This window comes from Numida meleagris, chromosome 7 (genome assembly GCF_002078875.1).
Source record: "Numida meleagris isolate 19003 breed g44 Domestic line chromosome 7, NumMel1.0, whole genome shotgun sequence".
NCBI classification, from domain to species: Eukaryota; Metazoa; Chordata; class Aves; order Galliformes; family Numididae; genus Numida; species Numida meleagris.
The window spans coordinates 11,329,678-11,355,293 of record NC_034415.1 but is presented as its reverse complement, the minus strand read 5'-3'; the positions used below and the strand labels follow the sequence as shown (position 1 = coordinate 11,355,293).

At 36.1% G+C, this 25,616-nt stretch overlaps 1 protein-coding gene and 2 long non-coding RNA genes across 16 annotated transcripts in view; 2 read left to right on the top strand and 1 right to left on the bottom strand.

The window, feature by feature from the left end:
- LOC110402466 overlaps positions 1-8,236 on the top strand; it is a 58,774-nt gene extending 50,538 nt beyond the window's left edge. The window contains exon 4 of the long non-coding RNA XR_002441106.1: positions 8,149-8,236. This is a non-coding gene — a long non-coding RNA (uncharacterized LOC110402466). The remainder of the gene's footprint in view (positions 1-8,148) is intronic.
- COL11A1 (collagen type XI alpha 1 chain) overlaps positions 1-25,616 on the bottom strand; it is a 257,188-nt gene that overhangs the window by 2,477 nt on the left and 229,095 nt on the right. For all 14 annotated transcript variants that reach the window (XM_021404548.1, XM_021404553.1, XM_021404557.1 and 11 more), the window contains 17 exons: positions 22,402-22,455; positions 21,803-21,910; positions 21,561-21,614; positions 21,209-21,262; positions 19,788-19,841; positions 14,775-14,828; positions 14,277-14,384; positions 14,138-14,191; positions 10,067-10,120; positions 9,088-9,195; positions 8,490-8,543; positions 8,365-8,400; positions 8,202-8,255; positions 6,655-6,904; positions 2,834-2,946; positions 1,950-2,018; positions 1,042-1,275 (listed from right to left, as the gene is read on the bottom strand). In XM_021404548.1, coding sequence (XP_021260223.1) covers positions 1,042-1,275; positions 1,950-2,018; positions 2,834-2,946; positions 6,655-6,904; positions 8,202-8,255; positions 8,365-8,400; positions 8,490-8,543; positions 9,088-9,195; positions 10,067-10,120; positions 14,138-14,191; positions 14,277-14,384; positions 14,775-14,828; positions 19,788-19,841; positions 21,209-21,262; positions 21,561-21,614; positions 21,803-21,910; positions 22,402-22,455 — 1,512 coding nt within the window. The remainder of the gene's footprint in view (positions 1-1,041; positions 1,276-1,949; positions 2,019-2,833; positions 2,947-6,654; positions 6,905-8,201; positions 8,256-8,364; positions 8,401-8,489; positions 8,544-9,087; positions 9,196-10,066; positions 10,121-14,137; positions 14,192-14,276; positions 14,385-14,774; positions 14,829-19,787; positions 19,842-21,208; positions 21,263-21,560; positions 21,615-21,802; positions 21,911-22,401; positions 22,456-25,616) is intronic.
- Positions 14,837-24,127, top strand: LOC110402467. Its single transcript, XR_002441107.1, has 4 exons — positions 14,837-14,919; positions 18,331-18,399; positions 21,422-21,618; positions 22,374-24,127. It is a non-coding gene; the product is annotated as an uncharacterized LOC110402467 (long non-coding RNA).

Genomic DNA, 25,616 nt, shown 5'->3' with positions numbered 1-25,616 from the left:
CTTTCAACTATGCTAAGGTGTTGGATTTTAGATGAGCGTATCCAAGCTGGTAGATCTGAGTATTCTCAGTTTAGCGATGGAAGTTACACCCTAAATCACTTACGTTGTCTCTGGAGCTCTACACTTACCCACAGTGGGCAATGAAGGCAAAATAAAGGTACAGGACATAGAAAAAGACTGACATGAAACAATCATGTATTAGAATTTCATTACTGAGTGGAGGTGACTCTGCCTTTATCCAGATGTGTCTTTGTCTCAGAGATAAATATGTGTACTGCTACTTCCAGGTCTGATTTTCGATCACTGATTTCTCAGAACTCGCTTCAGAATGCTTTCCTATCAAACTACAAAATAATTAATGAAGCTTTAACTGTCACGTTCTCTTGTAATGTTTTCAAACTATTCTGCTTCTGAAGAGAGGTAACAGTTGCTACACCTTTAAAGACTGTACTGGAGAGGTGGTCAGAGAGCTGATGAATGTTTGGCAGCTCTTGGGATTTTAGCTGAGCTAAGAGTGGAATGTAAAAGATGCAATCCTTGAATTTCATTTGGCTTTGATTTAAAAAAATGAGAAAAGGAAATACAACGTCACCTAACTATGCAATTAATTCACTATGTCTGGATTATGGTTTAGTTCGTACATATTTTTACTGTATTTCCTAGGTATTATGACTATAAATATATTCTGTTCCTGGGCTGCTTCCTCTAATTATGCTTGTTTGCTTCTGTTCTCTTACACAGTGCTCGTACAAGAAAATAGTCTAGTTTCAGCACATTGGTGCTGGCAGCCTGTATCCATGCCAGGCTTACTCTATTTCTGTTGCTTGGGTTATGGTAATATTTATTATTTTTTTCTGCATATAAAAAATTGAATAAAGGACTGGAGTATTCTGGTTAAAAACTACTAAAGGGCAGTCTATTAAAAGTAAAGTCTTTAGAAAACTTTTCTCAGGAGAGAGCCGTGTTTAAAAAAAAAATTGTTTGATTTCTACTTTAATTGACAGGTAGGTTTTGTAAGAAAAATTCTAAATCTCTACTTACCGCACAGCCATCATGAAGCGCTTTGATGTAAGGATTGTTGTCATAAGACATCTCTTCATCATTTGATCCTAAGAACCTTAGTGCTTTGTCATAGCTGTCAGATGATGCATCATGCCAAGCCACGGACTGATGACAGTTGTATGTGAAATTTTGTCTGGCAGAGGCACTCAGTAGTTTAAGGAATGTCATTTGGACCATATTAATGGAATTGCCTTCAACATCCAAATATGAAAGCTAAAAAATATAAGAAGTTACATGAATATTTACGTTGAAATGCAGAACAAAATTACTGTTGATGGAAGAACCACATAACAGTCCTTAAAAAAAAATAAACCATCACATCCCTTTTTAAGGGATTTTAAAGTTCAATAAAGCTATAACTCTGTAAATAGTTTTTCACATTGTAACAATATATTTAGGATCTATACATTTTTTTTCTAATGGGAAAGACAGAGATTTACCCCTACCAAATGGTGTAAAATAGAAGAATCTCTTTAGGAATCTGTTTGAAGTTAATTAAAAAGTTGTATCGGCTTGCAACCTCATTTTTCCATACTTAGTATATTTCCAATTATCTAAACTGGAGCAGGAAAGCCTGTACTTAAGCTGCTTTACTAAGGCTAAGTGGTGATTTGTGGTCTGCTAGAAGCCAGATTCTCACCATCAGCTTTGCTGGTGACTATTGGGATTGTTGTGCATTTGCAATGCAGTGGTACAGTACAGAGTGGGCTCCTGCTAACTAGTGGCAAGAGGCCATGTGGCTGCTCCAATATTTACGGCAAGAGGCCTGAGGCTGAAAAGTCGTAAGTTTGTTATTATCTCTGTATTTTAAGATTCCTTGGGATCTGCTGATCGCTCATAACGTATTCTTGATTTGTGAATAACTCTATGTTGCAGTGACCACTTACAAGTTTGCCACGCTTAAATTCACTAAACCAAGATCCTGGATTCTCCTTTGGCCACGATGAAATTCTAACCTGCGTGGTAAAACAGTAGAGATATAAGTATTTAGAACATGGGTTAACAGATAAAAAGATTTTAAATTATCTGTAACAAATTTTACAAAAGATAGTAAAAAATGGCTCTTCTTTCTGTGTTCTTGGCATCTTTAAAAGCTCTAAAACAGAATGTTTTTCTTGTGTAGAATGCCTTCAGATTAATTACTTTAAATGGAATCCAAGGTGATAGCTTTTAAAGAGAGATAATCCTATTTAAAGCATACACTGGTCATTTGATAAGAGTCACGTAAATTCCTGGTATAAATTGCTACTGTGAAAGAGTATCTAAATTAGAGTTTTCATTGGTTTTGATGCTGATATGTCTGTCTCTTTTAGAAAAACTTTTAGGAAGCCTTCCTCTACACCACGTGACCCTTAGAGGTCATTTATACCAATGTGTGAGGACACTCAATGTTAATACTTTGATATATCTACTTTGCCTAAATATAAATGAACCCACAAGAGAAACTTATTAAGAGTATAACTTCAGATCTCAAACTCTGGATCATGCATTTAAACCTGCTGCACAGTTGTGTTGCATTCTGGAATACAGTGAAAGTTTTACAAGGATGTGCATAAAAGCCTTATCTAAGCAAAAGTAAACATGCCATGTGTTAATTCTGTGCACCATTTTACTGCTTAATTCAGATTTATGTAAATTTGAATGTAATCAGAAAGATACATATATGAAAAATGTGACAGTATAATTATCCTGTTTATTTCAACATTGCAGTAGTGTAGTAGTATCAACTAGTAGTATCAACTGCCAACTGAAAACACAGATTGGTACTTACTCCTTCAGATTTCTTATCTGGGTAGATGCAAGTTTCCCCACCTGCTGTGAAATTGCAGTACACTTTGAAGGAGTCTCCAGAGCAACCCTGGTTAGGATCAATCCAATATTCCCCTAAAACAAGTGAGAAAAGCCTTTGAAAATGTAAATGGTATGTGGAAGATCCAGATTTTTTACTACTTAATAGTCCTCCAGAGTTTGTAGTGAAGTTATTTTATCTTCACGATGAGAAAACAACCCTTTCTTTTCAAAAATGTCAGAGAATAGTTGAAGTTGGAAGGGGCTTCTGAAGGTCATCTGATCCAACACTGCTGCTAAGAGACACGTAAAGCATGTTGTCCAAGCCCATGCCCAGACAGCTTTTGAATATCTCCAAGTAGGGATGCTCAACAATCTCACTGAGCAACTTAGTCTGTTGCTCAGTCACCCTCACAGTAAAGAAGTGCTTCCTGATGCACTGATGGAACCTCAGCTTCTCAGCTGAACATGAACCAGCAGCGTGCCCAGGTGGCTAAGAAGACCAATAGCATCCTGGCTTGTATCAAAATAGTGTTGCCAGCAGGACCAGGGAGGTGATCGTTCCCCTGCACTCAGCACTGGTGAGGCTGCACCTTGAGTACTGTGTTCAGTTTTGGGCCCCTCACTACAAGAAAGACATTGAGGCCCTGGAGTGTGTCCAGACAAGGGCAAGGAAGCTGGTGAGGGGTCTGGAGCAGAAATCTTACGAGGAGCAGGTGAGGGAACTGAGACTGTTTAGTCTGGAGAAGAGGAGACTCGGGAGACTTTATTTTTTTCTATAACTACCTGAAAGGAGGTTGTGTTGAGGTGGGGGCCAGCCTAGTCTCCCATGTAACTAGCAATAGGACAACGGGGAATGCCTCAAGTTGCACCAGGGGAGGTTCAGGTTGGATATTAAAAATTTCTTCACAGAAGGAGTGGTGAGGTATTAGAACAGGCTCTCCAGGGAAGTGGTGGAGTCACTGTCTCTGGAGGTGTTTAAGGAAAGGGTACGTGTAGTACTTAGGGACATGGTTTAGGGGGCAATATTGGTAGTAGGTGAATGGTTGGACTAGCTGATCATAGAGGTATCTTCCAACCTTTATGATTCTATGAATCTCTTGCATTTTCGTTTGTGCTTATTGCCTCTTGTCCTGTCATTGGGTACCACTAAAAAGAACCTTTATATGTACTTATGTACATGCATACATTTATATACGTTTATATACATTGCCTTGTGATTTGTTGCTGCTGTTGTTTATGAAAGATAACGTTGGGATCAGAGTCTATTTTTGTCTACATCCTTTTGTTTTCATTTGATTTTGAACAATGACTCTACTGCAGAATACTGCTAAGGGTTTGGAGGAACTGCAATGACCTCAGTTCAGAGGAGGAAAGTCATCATGTGTGAAACATACCTTACAGGTTGCAACAATTTAGCTATTTCAGTATTTCAGCTGAAGAATAATTTATACTTGTGGTAATAGAACTCTCAGCATCAGAGCAGAGGTAAAACTCTCAGAAACACCAGAGGCAGCTTTAGGCAGAAATAACCTATGGCCATGGCAGAGGTAGAAATTTGGAGTGATTTGCTTACGTATGTAGAAAGGGCCTGATTGTAGCTGTCAAGTACCTAACGGTTCCATTCAGAGAAATATATCTCAGGCAAAACCGGTTTTTACAACTGGGTTGTGAAGCTGCAACACAAATGAAACTTTGGACCGTTTTAGGTGACAAAAACACATTAATTCATGTTTAAGTCACATAGTGGGAAAAAGAGCTGAAACTTGTATGAGGCTTCCTATAGTTTCAGCAGTCATACCAGGTTGTGTTTTGGTTTGATTGGGATAGAGTTAATTTTCTTCTTGGTAGCTCATAGAGTGCTATGTTTTGGATTAGCAATGAAAATAGTGCTGTAACACACCAATATTCTAGTTGTTAATGAGTAGTGCTTACATAGAGTCCAGGTATTTTCTGTTTCTCAAGCTGCCTGCCACTAAGGAGGCTGGGGGTGCACAGCTGACCTAAGCAGACCAAAGGGATATTCCATACCATATTTCATCATGCTCATGAAACAGAGGGTTGGCAGGAAATCTGCTGCTGCTTACAGACTGGTTGGGCATTGTTTGACTGTTAGTGAGCAATTGCATTGCACACTGCTTGTTTTTTTTTTTTTTTCCGTTGTTGCCCTATCTCTTGTTAAACCATATTCATCTCAAGCCATAAGTTTTTTTTAACTTTTGCCCTTCTGATTCTTTCACCCATCCAGCCAGGTGGAAGCTGGAGAGTGAGCAAGTGGCTGTGTAGTACTTGGCTGCTTAATGGGGTTATACCACAACAGATGAGCATGACTGAGAATTCAGACCCTGCAATGCTAGAGTGAATGAAAACTGGGGATGAAAGAGAGCTGCAGTCAATCCAGGGTCCACTAAAAATCAGATATTTTAAAAATCCATCATTATAATTATGATGATTTCTGTGATGTCGGTACTTATCTCCAACTAATTTCACAGCAGGACAACAAATTATTTTCTTACACAAATGTTCCAATCCACTTTCAGGCAAAAAGTGGAGGTTTAGAAGAAGCATGACAAATCCTTTCACTGGTTCTGTATTCTTAATACAGGGCACAGATAAAGCATTTATAGTATCTTAACATTCTGTTGATTTGGGCTGTGTTTACTGAAAACTGTCTTTCCTACCTGAAAGTCTTGCCCCTGCAAAATTTTCTATTTTAATGAATGCATTTACTTTTGTTTTAACCAGAATAAAGTTACTTTGATATGAAAAAAGCTCCAAAAAATAAGCAGATACTGCTCAATGAAGAAGACAAATGTGATCTGTAAAAATTATGGATGTACTGAATTGTACAATATGTACTTTTCATATAGTACATAGCCATCTGCTTTTATCTATCTAGACCGATAGCAATAGAGTATTATTAAACTGTCAAAATCTATTTTTTCTTCAATTTTAAAAAAGAAAAATATTGCTTTGAACTGGGAAAAAAGAACCCATTGCAACAGAAAAGAAGTATGAAACCTAAAAACTGTGCAAAGGTTGGCTTTCTCTTAAACTTTTCCACAGGAGAAAAATAAGGTAGAAAGAAAGAAGAAAACAACAGAAAATAATTAAATGAAAATAGTCATTCAGAATACCGTGACTAGTTCATGCTACTCTGCATTTTACAAAGCTAGTACTTAGTAGCATTAAATGCTATCAGAGAAACTTGCATGTCCATTTGCTGCGTGATACAGAACAAACAGTGGTCATTCAGTAGACCAAATTATTGTTTCTAAGGATAAAAGAGAAGTAATTTTTGAGAGTCATTTTCAATAATAAATCACATATAATACCAGTGCTACTTTTTGTATTACACTAAGCTGAGGTATATAGTTACTAAAATAATTTTCATTTCTTTTAAAAGCTCTAAACTATATCAGCATGCTGACATTTGTGATTTTACTTCTGCTGGTCTAAATAGTTTCAATCTTTCATCCCTTTCCTGTTTGGATAGTTCTAGAAACACGGAGCCCACATTTCTAAACAAGCACTGTTGTTTTTTTTTTTCTTAGCAGCTTGCAAGTTTTATTTCTAAAACTAGATCTGGTTACTTATTTAAAGAACTATGGCTTTTACCAACAGAAGATCTCTATACTCATGTTTTATAAACAGAACACTTTTATACCTGCAAAAATTGATTTAATGACATTGTTTACTGAGCAACTATATTAACTGTCTACCAGTAATTAATGATACTGTGCAAGTTTCTTAGCAGATCATCACTTCAGCCTTGTTTGCCTTTGTCATGTAATATTAACATACCGTCTGGGAAGTCTGGGTGGCAGAGCTGCAAGTCTTTGCAAGTTCGGGCTGGGTTGTTCTGAGTGCCCATTGGATACTTCATATGCTCAATGTCTTGCTTCAGTGAATTCAGTGAACCAAAGATCTCTTCCATGCCATCAGTATAATCCAGAATATTATCACCAGTATCAGATACCATGTAATCAGGAGATCTTCTAGTCTTTTTGGGTGACTGGATTGGCAGTGGCTGAATTACTTCACCTGGAGGACCCTAAATGGAAAAAATACCTTATTATCTTTTCTGTTGTTTTTCCAGCTGCATAAATACAGAGAGGAAGACAAAACAACATGGCTTGGAGATGCTTTGGATAGGCATTTGTCAATATATTTAACTTATTTCCTTCAGATTTATGCCGATTTGCTTGCACAAAAAACAGATTGTAAAAGGCTAAACCATTGTTTTACTCTAAATTCTTCCCTATACATCGCTGTTTGGGGAAGAGTATGTTACCCTCACATAAGTGTGTGTAACTTATTTGTGACTTCCTTTTTATCTCCAGCAATCCCCCGAAGCAGAGGCATAGCCTATAGCAAATAAAAACTGTGTGTATTTCCAATGGTAAAATCTTAAAATTACACTTAAACCAGTATTTTATTTAAAAAAAAATTGAATCATTTCATTGAAATTTTCACTGTTTTCACTCCAGATCATTATGCTACGAGAAAGAAATAGTAGAAACAGAAAAGAATTAACAGTGGGAAACCAAAGTCATTCCAGTTTCTGTGCTTCAGTATGACACATTAAATAATCATTGGAAGTCTGTTTTTTCTTTCTTTTTTAAAATGTTGTCATGGTTTTATGATTTTTGGTTATTGGTATTCCACATCATAACATCATGTAGCAAATGTACCTGGTTCTCAGAAGAGAAGGACTACTACAGTCCCCAGGGTACTTTGCTCCTCTGTTACCATTTCCGGCCAGAGGGAAAAGATAAAAAACTTGCAGATCACGAGACCTCGTCCCTTTTTTCCTTTTTTCCTTGTCTCTTGTCCTGGCAGCACCTCGCTTTCCAGCCGTCTTATCATCGGTAGTAGAGTAAGGCCTACCTTGATTTTGGGACATTCTCTCTCTCTGTGTTGGATTTATCAGCTTAAATTGTAATTATATTGTATTATAGTGTGTTGTTTTGCATTCCAATATCTTATTTAGTAAATTAGTTTGTTTCTCCTCAGATTGTTGCCACTGTTCTTTGCTCTCAGGGCCATCTCCTTATCCTGTTTCCCCTTTTCCCTTTTCCCGGGGTGTGGGCCTGTGGGTCCCCCATCCCCTTTGTCACAGAACCAGGCCAAACACCCGTAAACCGTTGACAAATGTCTACTGGATTTTTCAGAGCAAACAATGTATTTCTTTCTCTGGTAGATTTGTGTTTCCTGACAAATTAATTTTCAAATAATCATTAATATTTTCCATCTCTGCAAGTTCACAAGTGCCATCTTCTATCTCTGCCAAAACAGGGTCATTGCTACAGTAGAATATGCTTGCATATCAAGAAAGAGTTCCTACTTACTGGAGGACCAGGTGGGCCAGGTAAACCACTGTCACCCTTTTGACCAGCAGGACCCTGTAAAGCAGTGAAAGACATGTGTTATTGACTGTACTACTTAATGTTTAAAAAATAACACACACACAGAAATGAAGCACAAAACCAGAAAATATGGAGAATTACTCACACTGGATCCTTTGGAACCTTTTGGACCTTGGGGACCCTATGGACAAGAATATAAGCATGTACTTAGAATATATTCCACAAAACATGGTAGTGTTTTGAACAGGAGAACAGGATGAAATTACTTACAGGTAAACCAGGAGGACCAGGGGGTCCGAGTGGACCAGCAGGACCAGAAATTCCCTAAGAAAGAATAAGTACAGAACTAAAGCATTTTTTTGTACTGGACTGAGTTAAGAAACGTAGATCTATTGAAAAAGGTAGTCCTGCTAAGTGTCTAGCCCTGATTAGTTTTCATTTAGGCCACTTTCTAGGGTCCAAAATGATTTTTAAATTTAAAATACAATCTGACAGTTTTAGTATTTCTCATGCTCCAGCATTTACAGTCGCAACACTGTTCTCCTTTAGATAAACTTCAAAGCTTCACCTTTTACAGAGAGCTTTAAAACATAGCTTACTAACCAGGAAAAGAGAGTCTGTATTGGATAGTATGTAACAAGACAGGTGTTGTTAGTTATATCTGATACCTAACAGAGGTCTACTGTTTCCTTCATCTTCTGAAACATTCTGTCCTGGTTTTACCTTGTTTAGCTACATTGTGTTTATACAATGCCTATGAAATCTTTAGCTGGAGACTCTGGTTTTAAATTTTTTAGTAACTTCGTATGCCTCCTGCAAGAAAGACATACAGGAAACTTGAATGAAAGCAAAAGAATGTTTTACTTACTGCATCACCTTTGGCTCCAGGAGACCCCTGTGGACCAGGAAGACCCCTATCACCCTTTTCACCTTGTTCTCCTGGAGGTCCAATCAGGCCAATCAAACCAGGATGTCCCTAAACAAGACAGAAGAAAGTAAAAATTCGATAGTTACGAAGTTGATGTGCTTTGTAAACACACAAATTAGAGCTTTCTAATGTCATTCACTTGAAATACTATTCTGTAACTATATTAACTTTTGATAGTTGGCCTTTGGATTTGGAGATTATTTTCAAGCTGTGTATTATTCAGTGAAAGATTTAAGTGCGACGTAGTCCTTTCTGAAATAAATGCAAAAGTAACAACAAAAGTGGGTACATATTTAATACCAACTTCCACATGTATATGCTAATAAGAATATTATTTGTAGAAAGAAATGCGCCACTCTTATTACAGTTGTATAAACAGCTAATCTACATATATAAACCAAAGTTGTAATTCACAAGATATGTTCATATTTCTTTCTCTGTACAGTTCTTCCCTGATACCCGAGGAATCAGAAGAGGGTTGGGACTGTATTAGAAAATGGTATCCCACATTTCTCAATCCATTATTTCAGAAGAAAGTACTGTAAATGTTAAATATTTATACCTTGTTGTTATAAAATGAAATCAATACTACTTATTTCTGCTTATTGTAAAAGCAAAGGTTCTCTTTACTTCAGTGTCCTTGAGGCTTTCATTGCAGGAAAGAGTCCTAAAATCAATAGATTACTGCAAAGACAGTAATCCTTTTCTTTCTACTTATCTCCAGGGTATCAGATGTTACTTAAATTTTCATCATTATCATTAAGGCTATAGAAAGCTGTCTGATGGATTACCTAGGGTGTCTTGCTTTCCGATACAAAAAAAAAAAAAAGTGTGTATTTCTCTGCTAATTCTATACAGACTTGTGTATCAGGCCAAAATTACAAAGGCACAAACAAGGAACAAAGACGTTCTCATATACCTTCTCTCCTTTGGAACCTGGATCTCCTTTCAGACCAGGCAAGCCAGGAGGACCCTAAAGAAATCAAGGGAAGTAATGTAAAAGTAAGTTTTAACATACTGTACAAATCAAGTTTTCCTGAAATATTTTAAAGGTAGTATATCTCAAACTACAGGGTAATTCAGTGGATGATGGTTGTGATTCAGAGCCCAAGATAACATTGGCATGCATCTTTAGAATGCCATAACAATGTTATTGTAGCATTTAAATTACTTTATAATTAGAAATCTATAAAGGCTGTAATAATTAGAAACTTATGAAGAAGGAAAAGATCTACTAAATTCGTAAGCAGTACTGAAAGCATCCAGGAAAGTATGTGATAGTCAAAGAAATTTTCAATTGAATTTTTGCTGATTAGCCTAATTTTGATTGTGGTTACATTATATGCTTTATTAGTACTTCCACCATTATCACTGTACTTATCCACTTGTAAGACAGTAGTAGGTATTTCTGCAGCCCTTTATTTCATAAGACAGTGGAAACTATCCCTTGATTTTTTTTCTTCTAGGTTACTATAACTCAGCAAATGAGACTGCTGATAGAAACAGCTCCTCAATACTGCTTTGCTGGAGAACTACCTCATACTTTGGTTCTGTACTTGAGACATTGTCTTGGGATTACAATTTCCTTGATATACAACCGGAAATTCCTGCACGACAGTGAATAATGCAGTTAAAGATAAATTTTCTGAATATTCAAGTTCTTTCTACTCAACATTGCCAGCTTAATGTCATCTAGGTATGATAGCTCCAATGATATGTACAAACCTATAGTTCACCAATACTTTGAGAAATGTGGTAAACATTCACAAAAAAAGAGGGCAGCTCCAAAAATAATGTGTCTTATTTATTATATGGGCCCACAATATCAGAGGTGGATGTTGGTAGTGTGGCAGTAGAGGTTGAACCTTCCCGCCAACATTCTGTTGCATTTTGTTGCTGTGTGACAGCTGGCAGCAGGGGGGCAGTCTGACAAAATGGTATCTGACATAGAAGTGTGTATGAAGCAAAGGTGTATCCTTTCCTGCATGAGGAAAAAATTGCACTCACTGACATGCATCAACATTCGTTTATGGACTTCAAAGAGTAGATGGTAGCACAGTAAGGTGGTAGGTGATGCACTTCAGCAGTGGCGACAGTGATGTGAAAGACAAGCCATGTTCCAGATGGCTATGGCTATGCACAGCTGTCACACCACAAAATGAAGGGTATCTCCATCAGCTCATTCATGAAAATTGGCGAATGGTGGTGGCTATGGTTAAAAACAAAACAAAACAAAACAAAAAACCCCAGTGTTTTGTAGCTAAGAATTTACTCTTTCCAATAGTGTTAGAAGGCAGCATTATTTTTGGAGTGGCCTATATACTCAGGTTTTGCAATACTAGTCTGGGCTATTCTGAACACCTTTATAATCTCCTATAGTCTCTCTGGGCCTCTGTTCCTCATCTGTTGTATAGGGAAAATACTCCTACCTTACAGAGATTTCAAAGTGATATCTTCTTATACTTTTTATGTACTTAGTTCATAAATATTATATAGATTATATGTGTTTTTTTTTCTCTTCCAAGTTAGTTCTAATTTTATTTCAATCCTGATTTAAAATTTTAGAGGAATTTTGGGAGATTTGAGGAATCTTCTGAGGTTGGTATGAATAGCATTGCTAGTTTTCTATAATTTGTACACCGTGAAGTAAAAAATTCAGGCTATGTATATGCAAGCACAGAAAAGGCGTTCATTTCTCAGAGGCTATTAATCTCACACTAACATGTATGCATTAGGAGCAGAGCTGCTGAAGTAATTCAGTAACTCATTGCTACTAGTCTACTGCTTGCAGTAGATATCTGTGAAGTTATTATATGAACAGCAGTAATAAGTGACCTTTTCAACCTGGCACAGATTCAAAAAGTGCCATAACACTCTATGTACAAAATATTATTCAGTGTGTATTCTTTCCATCTCTACTTCAGAATACCATTAGATGCAAAAGCCTAGGCAAATACATAATTCATGAATAAAAGTTGAAATTTTAAAGCTTCTGGAATACAGAATCAGAGATTCTAACCTACAGTGTGTAGTGCTCTACTTCAAATCTGCTCCTGTACTTTTCTCCTGGTAGTAGAATTAGTGGGAGGGAGGGAAGGGAAGGATGGAGACCTAATCTCAACAACATATTGATATAAACGCCATTTTCTGAAAATCCAAAATGAATTCTAAGTTACAGCAGTACCATCTAAAAAAGTTCTTGTTGAGCTGAAAGGAAGCCAGTGCATTTGGGAGTATTTTAATTCATTCATACACTCAGCTTCAGATTTGAATTGAATAGCTAAGTTCTCAAATGTTGGAAAAGAAATCTTGATCATGCATTTGGAGGCTTCTGGTGACTGACATATGAGAAATGGATGTTTATTACTGATGAATTCAGTTCACTGGCTTTTTTGATTTCAGCAGAGAATTGTAACCAAGGAGATTTCAGTCTCATTATTTATGTGCCTCGTGCCATTCATTTGTAAACTGGGTGAATTATTTAAGCTATGCCTTTATTGGAAGCATAAACCCTTAAGAAAGGGTATTTATTATGGATTTAGCACAGGGCAGTCTTTTCAGTTTCTCATTCATTAATTAACATGCTGGCCATATAGTTTGGATATTAATTTCTACATAACATACTGAGTATGAACATCAACATTTTGTAGCTTGTGCCTGCAGTGTTGGTTTTTTTAGCTTTTTAGAAAAATCTACTAAAATAGCAAGATAGCGAGCGTAGATAGAAATAATGATATAATATGGTAGTATGTTATGTTACCTAAAAAATTCATTTGCTCTAATCATATTATAAACACAGCAAAATTTACTTGGCTACTTTGCTTCAAGCTAACAAGAATGTATTTTGTCCCAATTTTACAGCAATTAGACTAGTGGGTAAAGCTAATTTACAAAGGTGTACATTTACTGTAATTTGCTTTATACTATGACCAGACCACTAAGAGTATCTCAATACATGTTTTAGGACTAACAGGTTGCTGTCATATTTATAAATCCGAAATTATATAAATTCAATTCTAGCTGAAATGACAAAAAGAAAAATCCTCATGGAAGGTGAATTTGGTTTTATCCAACAGAATGGCTAAAATTACAGTTTCGTTATTATGTTCTTGGGAGCAGCCGATGTTGCTCTGGTAACTATTTTATCTGTCTTCCTATTTGGTCTGTACTGCTTATGTATCAGCAATGATAAATATTTTATCAGTTTCAGAGTTGCAGCACTCAACGGCTACTGCAACATTATAAAAAAATGTTAATGTAAAGAACATTAATATAACTTGAGAGCATGAAGAAAAGGAGAATGACCAATTAATTATATAATGCCATTCAGCTTGCACTGTTGGCTATGAACATTGATATTGTGACACTGCTATTTTGTGTTCCTCAGAAACGTGATATCCAGCTCTAACTGATGCCCTAGAAACTGGGAGCTTGTTTCACTCAGACCCTTTTAAGCACTTTGCTCAGGTATTATATTTCCTGGGTCTGCCACAATGAACAACGGACAGGTCGCTACTGTTCATTTTTACAAAGCTAGCATGTTTTCTTCTGAGGTAGAAGTCTCTTTTGGAGCTTACTTCTGATTTTTTTTTCCTCTAAAGTACGGGTATGATCTAATCTTATACCCTAGGAATAACGTTTTCGTACACTGGCAGTCACTAAAATCAATGGATGCAAAAAATTTACCACTGGAGAGGAAACAAAAGGATTTAATGCGTTAAGATTTGCTGATGCGGGGACAGAAGTTTTACACTACCTTATTCCACTCTTCAGCTGGTATAAATCAGCTGCATTCCACACAGCTGCCTACTAAAGTAGAGCAGTAGAATGAAGCAAGTCATAGGTATCAATTTCTAACAGGGTAGAAGGATAGCAACATTGTGCTAGGAACTGACTTACATGTTCATTTTTCTATAACATGCACAGAAATGTTAATGGTGTGTTTTAAAGGGTGTTAAACTGTTTTAGTGCTGAAGAGAAGCATACTCACCAGAGGCCCAGGAGGGCCATCCTGACCTGGTGCTCCAGGTAGACCTTGTTCTCCCTAGAGAAAATATAAAATTTGCTTTACTGGAGAATATACAACAAATGCAACATTTAAAATATTATTATATGCTCAGTTTACTCACCACAGGGCCAGGAATACCCCGGAGACCTTCAGGGCCAGGTTTTCCTGCGGGTCCCTGAGGACCAACTGGACCTGTTTTTCCAGGAGCTCCTTCTGCACCAGGTTCACCCTAGAAAGAAATAAGAGGTCAAAAAAGAATAGTTGACTAAACCTGGCATGGTAGCTGCAAAGTGAAAGTTTCCTCGCTCCATTTTTTCAGAAGTTCTAGAATGTTTTACTGAATGAAATGATGATAGCTTTATGTAAGCCATGGGGTGCCAACAAAGTATGCTCATCCACATTTTTCACAGGGATGAGCTAAGTTGGGCCTGCACTAGTGAGAGTCCACCATGTACTCTGTTATGTACTGCTATTAATTTTTGGTCTGAATTTGGATTTCACCATTTACCTACTGCTATTTTGATAAGTTTCACACATTCAGTGACTGATAAGCAACTTACTTTTAATTTACAAATAGTTTATATTTCCATGCCTCTTAAAATATAATTGCATATATTACCTTTGCACCTTTTTCACCTTGTCTGCCTTCAGCTCCAGTTGCTCCAGGGGGTCCCTGTGAAAGATGGACACCAAGCTCATAATCTCAGTTCTCTAAAATATTTCCACAGTGGAAAAAAAATCTGAAAGTGCCATTACAATCATCAGTAAGTAGTAAATACTAAAAAAGAAAAAAAAATTACATTTATTTCTTGACATTTTATTCACAGTATAAAAATTCTATTCTGACGTATCACGTATCAGCTCTTTTTTCCTTCATAAATTTTTTGGGGATTTTATAACATCTAAAACAATATGCATTACTTAACACCTCTGGCAGGATAAGGTTAAAAACAAAGATACATTCTTGAAAAAAATCAAAATGATGTAAAATACTTAACAAGGTTAATTTTTAGGCTGGGAAATGTCTTTGTTACAAGTAGCTACTTCTTGCCAACTAATGAGCAGCTTAAAGCAAAAGAAAAGTTATCAAATATGAGGTGATTTTCTGAATCTATAAACTAACTCTCTAAGAATCATCTCTTCATTAATTCGAGTTTTTAATATTGAAAAAAATATTCTAAGGAATCACAATTAAGAAAGCCAGCCGTTTCCTTTGACTTCTTTTCACTGTATAACAATAGGTGAAAAAAATACACTAAAGTAAATCACTAAGACATTCTTAGTTGTACAGGTATGCTTTGTGAACTTAAATCTCACTTTGATCTTATGGCAATTCTTTATATGACAGCTGAATTTAGCCCACACTTTTTACAGCCCGATATGTTTAACAGTCCACTATTATTGAATGCATACCTTGAAAAGAATTCCACCAGATTTAATTTAATTCTGGAAAATTTACATTCATTTTATAAGTATTTACATAAAGTACATTAAAATGATTCATTTGATTCTAATACTAAGCTTTCTCTATGGTGGAACTGAACATCTGCAGTATTGTATTAACCTTTTGGCCAGCAGTGGTAGTTCAGGTTTTCCATCAAAGGTAATGCAAAATGATCCAAATTACCCACACTGGACTCTGGTCATTTGTTGTGGCTATCAAGAGGTTGTTCTCCTTGGTATTTATAAAGACCACAAGTATTAAAGGACTTAGTTTTACCTCTTTGGAATACAAAGAAGATAAAAAGACCTGGACATTGTGAAACAATTGCTGATTCTTTACAACAGGAAGAACAATTTGCATGAATACTGTTCCAATAATAATCTCTAATGCATATACTCCTTTGCGTAGCTTGTAATTGTTTGAGTGGATCACAATTTGCAGTGATAACAAGTAAAATGATTAGCAGCTACATAAATAAACTCAGGAATGTTTTAGAAACAGGATGTTTTATTCATACATGAATTAATATATATGCTCATTCTCTTTACTGTTTTCCTTTCACTCCAGTTGGTGTATCAGTTATAATCTACCTTACCTAAGAAACTGAATGTGTTTGTGTGGTAGCTTGTATTTGAGAAATATAATCTCTTAATAATCCAGAAATGCAGCTGCATTTGAAGTAGTAGGGCTAAAAACACTGTGATCACTGAATTAAAAATACAGTGAATCGAGATTGCTAAACAAAGAGGGTACATTCATTATCAAACAGTGCCAGTGCTGCACTATGTGTAAAGCAGCTCAATGAACTGTGCCTTCTAAGAGGTTGTAATTGCTGGCATGGCACAGATGGTGCTTCTACAGTGAAAGACTGCTAATTGCTATTTAACTTGCCTTCCTCCACTTGAATTTTTGGAGTGTCTAATAAATTTTAACTGATAAAAGATCTCAGTATCAATAATTTACAATAATGCATGGCTCACCACCCTAGCTGCCATGGTGACTGTTACGATTGTTACACTTCAATTTGGATGTCTTGCCTTATACAGAACTGAAAAGACAAAAGAACTCATGCGGAAAGAAATGTGTTCTCAATTTTTCCTACATGAACCTATAGGAAATTTGTCTGTTCTTCCTTATTTAAGATTTAAAGATATTTTAATCTGTTGTTTATAGCTACTGGCCATCTGACTAAAACCATGACTTCCAATACAGTAAACCTTTTCATCAGACTGTTAAGATAGGAACCTAGTTTTCCATACGGTTAGGTGTTTACTGAATTTTTAATCAAGAAAAATGACTTAATTTTTAAGTGGTTTGTGTGTCCTGCTGGGGAAGCATGAAATTATAATCAAAATGGAAAAGCAGCAGAAAACACAGCTGAAGGGCCTAACACACTGAAAGGCTATGTTTACTTGCACCATAGTTACTTAGATGTATAAAGCCTTCTCAGCAAGTATTTATTTGATTTGGTACATGCACTGATCATTTCAGAAGTCATAAACTTTAAAATATTATGATTTAGTTAAAATTTAAAATAAAATTCAATAGTATCTGTAATCACTAACGGACTTTATCAATGACTGTCATAGGGTTTGCTGTTTCTAGATTATGTTTTTGGAATATAAATACATATACTTGAACTAGTCTTTCATCTGAATATAGAACTTTGTTCTGAAGATACACTGACCTCTCCCTTATAAAACTGAAAGCATTTATGGTAATAGAACTTTCTGAAAACATAACTTTGAAAACTGGTAATAAACATAATTTTGTAAGACTGACCAGTGAAACTGAGTTCAGATCTGTTCCAAAATACATGGGAAGATGGGAATGAAGATGAATGAAGAATAAATAAGGAGATCATACAGTTGAGGCATTCAAAGACCTAGACTTAAAAGTTTGAATCCTCATATCTGTCAGCTTGTCATTTTGGAGACAGAAAAACAACAAAAAAAAGGGGTGTAATGTTGCTTTCCAGTAATATTTCCAGAACTGCACCTTCATAGATAGCAGCCTTACTACTGAAATGGTGTATCTGGATGAAATGATGCTTCCTGGGGCTTTTTGTTGAAAGTGATTCTACCATGCAACTGATGAAAACTAACAAAGCATGTTTTTTGCGTTCATTTTGCCAGCAAAGTAACAAGCCTAAAGTCCTTTGCTGTTTTTCTTAGTAGAATATCAACACAGTACAGACTCCCTAGAAGCTTGAAACATTCAGGTACTAAGGTAATACAGAATCTGACTCTACAAACTAATTGCTTCGGTATTCAGGAATTAGATTATTTGAGAATATTATTTTTCTTCACACTATTCATAAACTGGCTTTGTGTTAAAACATGGGTGACATTATATTTGCATTTTTAATTTTTTTTCTATCTAGCTACAGGCAGAAGCATATTCTATTTATTAGGAATGAGCTACTGCCTTTCCATACAATAAAATAGAAAGTTCTAATCTGATATAGAACATACTAATTGAAATATGGCTTGACTGAATATTAGCAGTTCTACTGATAAGGTTGTAAATGCTACTGTAATCTTTTTATAGTATTATAAATGTTTTGGAAGTTTGTAGAGCAAATAGATTATTGTGTAAAATAGATGAGGCTAATGAGGCATGTCAGTTCACTCAAGCCCATTACATTGAGCAATCTAACACATTTTGTTAAATAGCTCTCTGCTTAAATCTAATGATGCTCCCATCTTTCTTTCTTTCTTTTTTTTTTAAGTGTAAAAACAGCATCCAGTCACTCTCTGAAACAGACTTAAAGGCTGATGCATCTACCTACTACAATTCTGTAAGTATACTATTTACTGGATTTGATTAGCTGTATTTGTAAAGCCTGTGAAGCTGCAAAGATTTTAGAAATAATGAAATAGCTTCATAAGCTACAGAAATGTCTGATGGTTGATTTTATAAGTCAAAGGGATGACATAGATTTTCACATAAGTTGCATTTAAATTACTTTATAGGCTAAAGCCACAAAAGCAGTCACTTCCTTTCTTTTCCCTGGCAGCACTCATGTACCTAAGGATGATGTGTTGTTATTACTCTTGCTGTCACTCACTCTGATTAGCAGGCTACCAAAAATTCTAGTTTTTTTTTCTTACCCTAGCACATATTGAATTCACTTGAGAAGAAAAATCACATTTATAGACAAGGAATATCTTATTCCCTATAGGTTTTTGTTCTTCTTGATGTTGGCAAATAAGGGCATTTGTGCAGATGGATACGTGTTTCTCGTAGCCTAAATATATAGCTCTGTATTTTGCAAAGTGTTAATGCTTCCAGAAAACCTCAAATTTACTTTAATATTGCAAAACAATAACTTAATGGGAGTAGTCATTGCCAGAGAAGAAATAACATGTGTTCTTTCTACAGAAATTTATACAGCAGCCTTGGAAGTACCATGAGAAATTCCAAACTCCATTTTCTTCTTTTCCTAATATGCATCCAGTCTATCAAGTCTTGAGGAAGAAGTAAACAGTGTTCCCATTAGGGTAATACATCATGCCAATTCCAGAGCAAAGTAGTTAAACACAGCATCACAAACTGACAACAAAGTAGCACACACTGTGCTGATTATAGAAATTCTTCTCAGCTCTTATGAAGGAGTTACTGTAATAGGACTGTCTTTAACTCTACTGAGATAAATGAGAAAAAATAATCAAAATGGCCAGATGTGCTCATCTGTTGAGTGGGCTGAGTGTGGACTCTTCCACTGTTTCCCACATTCAGCCTGCCTGCAGTTGCTAGCTCCAAACTACTGAACACAAAATTTGTCCATTGTCAGTACTTCACTGGTAATTGTACTCTTGACAGTAAAATCTCCAGGTCTGCAGTTGCCTTTTTGGTCTCAAACTGTATACAGATGACTACACCAAACATATGTTTAGAGTTACTTTCCTCTTGATTTGTATTCCAGGACATGCTATATATTTTAACAAATCAATTTCTAACTAAAAGAGCCAGATCCTCATTGCTAAAATCAAATTAAATCCTCAACAGGACTCAGGTTAGAGAGTTTTCTCTGCTGTTTTTATTTTTCATTTCTCACATTACATTATTAAAAGAAACTTTAAACTTCATATATGTCTCACAACATGGAAAACAAGTAGCTGAAATTCTCTAAAATAAATTATCTTTGAAAGAGAAATGTACTAGAGACAATGGGAAATGACTTACTCTCTTTCCAGGTGGACCAGGTGGGCCAGCTTCTCCTGAAGGACCTGGTGGACCCTGCAGTGGAAAGCGATAGGCTCAGTAGTAACAATAAATAAAATCATTTTCTTTCTTAAATGCAACAAACATCTTCATGTTTCTCCTTCAATGGACAGAAAGTAATTATCATACAGAAGTGATACTTGTTTAATCAGCAAGTCCTTTCTTAGGGTGGTCTTTTGCAATTTTTAGCAGGTTTTGTTACTGTACAAAATGCAACTACTCTTTTTTTTTCCTTGTTTAAAAAAAAAAACAAACACCAACATTTCAGCTCTGGAAGTGGCTGCACAGAAGTAATGTACAGTCTACTGACTAACTCAAGTAAGAGTGCTTCTTGCTTTCTCAGGTGCTGAAGTTGTTACTTCTGTAATTTTTAATAGCTTCTCTAAGTTAGCTTAGAGAAGTTCTCTTAGTTAATAAGTCACCTTCTGTTGAAAATATTTTGCACTGACAGCCATTTGGTTCCCCCACAAAGGTATGCTGTGATACGCTTTTAAATATTTCAGGTCTGCTGAACAGTTGGATAAGTTTTTCTTCATGAGCACAACACCCTAAAAGTACTTACTGTGAAGCTAGATCTACAGATGCTCATCCTGAAGTTTTCAAATTAAACCCTGGTTCATAACTTAGTTCCAACCATGTGTCGGATGTACTAGCATTTTTCTTTCACGTTGTACTGCATAGAATATTTCCCTGATACTCAGAAATTCTAGAGCTGTAAAGAGACTTTCCAAAAAGGAAGCCCTAGCTTTTTGTGGTAAAAAATTAAATTCATGATGCTTTAATATAGGAATCTTTTGAAAGTTACGAGCATTCCTCGGAGGTTTCAAGGCCAGGCTGGATGGAGCCCTGGGCAGCCTGGTCTAGTATTAGATGTGGAGGTTGGTGACCGAGCCTGCAGCAGGGGGTTGGAGCTTGATGATCCTTGAGTTCCCTTCCAATCCGAGCCATTCTGTGATTCCATGATTAATATTGCTTAGGTAACTCTTAGACTTCACATGAAATACAGTAGAAATTCCAAGATTTAGATTCACTTCATAAAGTGAGCTAATGAAGACTATTTGGCTTCAGCATTACTTTCTTATGCTAAGAGCTGCCCTCATTTTAATGCATCTCAGCAGCTCTGGCACAAATCTTTAAAAAATTGTTTCTTTCTCCTTCTAAAAGAAATTGACCTCTTGCTTTTGATCGTATCTGTTATATAGGTAATTCTATTTCTTTCTATATCTAAGAAAATAGAGATTTTTCAATACAATACAAAAAGAAATCTGTTTAGAAAACACTTGTTAGAGTATGAATTTATAGAAAACACTGATTCAGCAAAAGATACTTTCTCAGCACAGGAGAAAACATGTAGCCAAAACAAAATGACAGAAACAACTCACAGGTTGACCAGGATCACCATCTTCACCCTTCTCTCCACCAACACCATCTTGACCCTAAAGAAATCATGGGAAAAAAAAAACAAAAGATAAGAATTCAGATAAATTATGTAACTTAGTTTCATATATGAATAGAAGAACGCTAATTTTCTACAGAGAATTTTTCTATGGACACTCATTTTCAAAACTTTTTAAAGATTTCTACATTTTTTGCAGGATTTAGGACATATATGAACAGCCAAAGCAATAGATCTGACAGGAAAGACCTCCTTTCCAAACCAAGAAGAGATGGGGGCAACTGCAATTGAATGCAAACCAAGTCCAGGACCTAAAACTGCGTTTCAAATATACTTACAGCTGGACCAGGTTCTCCAGGGGGACCAGGATCTCCAGGAAAACCAACTGGACCCTAGGTAAATCAGGAAAAAAACAAGGAAGATGTCATCCACTGAGAAGCAGGTAGCAGTCATCAGAAATATTTTGTAAAGAATATAATGAATTTAGTTCAAATGTTGAATTTGATCTATAGTTCTATATGTAGCACAGCTTCAGCAATGTTTCACAGTGCTTTGTGTTTAAATTATTAAGCTTACTTACTGGGTTACCCTTAGGCCCATCATCACCTGGAGGTCCTTTAGCACCTGGTGGTCCAGCTGCTCCAGGTGGACCAGCCTCACCTTTTTCTCCCCTTTCACCTTTTGGACCCTGTAGAAAACATATGAAGAAAAAAAATATTGTCTGGGAATTGAATGGCTAAAGAAAGATTACAATGGCAAAACTGTTTTCCAGGTCTGGGTAATGTTACTCCTCATGAGATGCCAGTATGTGAATGGGAAATTAGGCCCTCAGCCTCAGATTGGAAAATGTTAGAATCTCAGGTCTGAGTGCAAACATCTGCAACCAGATGTGAGTCTGAACCTATTCTGCATCAATGAATTGCTTCCATAGAGAAAAAATATGCATATCAGAGCTAGTACTCTTTTAGGAAGTCGTCACAGCTTTGTCACGTCTTACTATAAGATGTGGCTGTAGTTTTAAGGAAACAAATTGCATTTCAGAATTGTAAGGAAGTTCTTCACTGAAAATTTAAAGACAAACTACGCAAGTAATCTGCTTAAATGTTTCCTACAGTAAGCACTACCTTATGTCTTTTTTTACTGTCACACAGGTTAATCAGACCAAACCGAAAGACTCACAGATGTTCCAGATTCTCCAGGAGGTCCAGGGTTACCAGCTTCTCCAGGTTCACCCTGTACACGTGTGAGGATAAATTGATGAGTCATTAGGTAGAATATTTCTGTGAATTTGTTTCTGTTATAACATATTTTTTGCATGCTTATTCATGATAACAGCTTACAGGAGTTTTTATTACAATTTATTACAAAGTAATTGGTACACATGTTTCTGCAGAACTGGAATCTGAAATTTTAGAAACAACCTTTCAAACTAAGCTTTTAGTAAGACAGGGAGACTAACTTTCCCTTTGGGCTTTGGAAGATATTCCCCTTTATAATCCCATATATTGCAAATTTCCTGTTTGTCTTTTTCCTTTCTAGGCATAGAAAAGCCAAAGAAGTAAAAATATATATTTATTTTTTCTTTATAATATATATTTTTGCCTGGAAGCAAATTCCTACAAATATGATAATATTAATTTGAAATTAATTTTAGTAGAGTGGAAACATTATTGCTGGAGCTACTGTTAACATAAATAATTATATAAAGAAAAACATAAAATAATAGTATAATGGCATAAAGTTAGTAGAAGTTTCATCATAGGCCACAAAGGAATATGCTATGTATTTACTGGTGATGGAAATTATTTAGTGTATCAGATGGCTTTGAGAAGAACACCATACAAAGAAAATCTATACAAAATCTATCTATATCTATACATAAATATCTATCTATATATTTATGTATAGATATATAAAGATGATATTCAAGATAGTAGAGATAGTCTATCTAGCAGAGTCTACAGTGTAGACCAAATTCAGTATAGCCCTTCAGTAGAGGGTCTCCACTGCAGTACTAATTGAGTGACATAAAAGCACTTATTGTGCCGGGTCTTGCCTGACAAACCCTGCTGCCAGTATAAACCCCTTTTATGCTTCTCAGAGAGTAAGTTCCTTTCTGCCTTCCTGCCAAAGGATATTTTAATTTATGATTCACATTTGATTCAAAAGCAACTCTTTACCCTTTCCCTTGAAAACTCATCTTCATTTTATGATATCTTCCAATGAGAGAAAAGATGGGTTGCTTCTGACTTACTGACCTACACCTTTGGTCAACACCCATGGAGAACACAATGGTCCTGGGATCTCAGGGATCCCTGCTATAGCACACATTTTGAAATTGGCAGATGGAGGCAGCCCACATGAGCTCACTACACAGTAAAACCACAATAAGCAGCAGTGTGGAAGAAATCAGAAATAGAAGGGCAAGAAAACGTCAAGATGTTCTCCTCGAAGGGCACTTGTGTAAGATGAGATCAGTTACAGTTTAATCTGACATTAATACTTCAAAATCATATACCGCTTTATTAAAAAGATGTGACTCTTCCTATATGCAGTCCTTGCTTTTTCAAATACTGTTTTTTATATGTTACAAATTTTATGTATTACAAAAGGTTGCAGCTGTTTCAGACAGCTGTTAAGGGAGTTAAACAATGTTTTGATAGGCAAGACTGTAGCTGATATATATTTACAGAATACATATTTATGATTATCAAAAACTTTGCCTTTGTCTTTCATTGCCTTTTTGGTAAGGATAGTATTAATTCAGAATCCACTTCACCTCCTCCATAGGAAGTATCTCGCATTCAGTTGGGAAATAGATGTTTTTGAGCGTATAAACAGGAGGGGGATCGATTGTTTGTGAGGGTGGATAGCGATAGGACAAGGGGGAATGGTTTTAAGCTGAGACAGGGGAGATTTAGGTTAGATATTAGGAGGAAGTTTTTCACACAGAGGGTGGTGACGCACTGGAACAGGTTGCCCAGGGAGGTTGTGGATGCCCCGTCCCTGGAGGCATTCAAGGCCAGACTGGACGTGGCTCTGGGCAGCCTGGTCTAGTGGTTGGCGACCCTGCATTTGGCAGGGGGGTTGAGACTCGATGATTTTTGAGGTCCTTTTCAACCCAAGCCATTCTATGATTCTATGATCCAATAGATAAATTCCACCTCTAGATTTCTTTCTCATTTTTTTTTGTCATCTAGCCAGATCTTTTAAATGTTAGTACCATCCTCTGACAGAATTTCAGCAACAAAGTCTTTAACAGAAATTCTAAGCTACAAAGCATCATGTCATTTCATAGACATGTTTAGTTTTAAAACCTCCCTTGTATTATGCAAGCAGAATGATTTGTATCAAGCTAAGGACAGTAGTTTAAAAGCCTATTCCTTATCATTACAGTTTCTAGAAAGCTGTCAATTGAAAGTACAGAGACATAGTGGATGGAAAGCTGCTACCTTTCAGTTAATTTCTGGAGCACGGCAATTTATTTTCTAAAAATGAGACACCCTTGAAACTGACTGTTGTGAAGAAAATTCGGTTACACTTTTGTTCCTTCTTTCCACCCTCACAAAATAAATAATAATTAAAAAAATAATAATTAAAAATAATAATTAAAAAAGTGTGGCTCTAGGAGACAATCTTTTGTCACATAGGTATGCATACACGACTGTTCTACGTATTAGGGCTCTGTGGAGATGTAAATTTAATCAAGAAAGAAATTCTATAGCAGCGTTACGTTTTCTGGGAGGGCTTGCAAGCAAATTGGAGGGATGGGGGAGGAAGGAAGGAAAGAGCAGGTCAGCTGAAAATATTAAAACTAACATGTTATAAGGATAGATATTCAGGTTACATAAATTGTCACAGACATCTTAATTATCTTAATGTCTGAACAGAGATGCGTGGATTGTACGTACAAACAAAAAATGTCAGTGCAAACTTATCTAACGTGTTTTTAAAACTAGGGCCAGGATATGCTACTCATTTTGAGTTCTCTCATTCTGTCTGCAGTATAAATCAATGACTGATCAAGCAGATAATTATTGATTTCACATTCTTACCATGTTGCTCTCCTTACTAGCATTCTATTTTTCAAAGCCTTCAGAATAACATAATACAAAGGAGTATAAATCCAGATTAGTGTAGTGGTTTTCTAACTCAGACTTTTTCGTATAGTAAACAGACTGAAATTCCGAGAGGCTATAGAGAGAACGTTTAGGCTCTGCAGATAACATTTTGCATTACTTATTGATTTGGCTAGTTCAACACATGCTGTGGAAGGGGGAGAGTTTTGTAAGAAGGCAGAGTACCCAATGCAGTTATCACAGCTTAGCCTAAAAACTAGAAATCTGAGCTTATTTTTATTAGGTTTTGTGGAAGAGAAGCACAGCACTAATGTT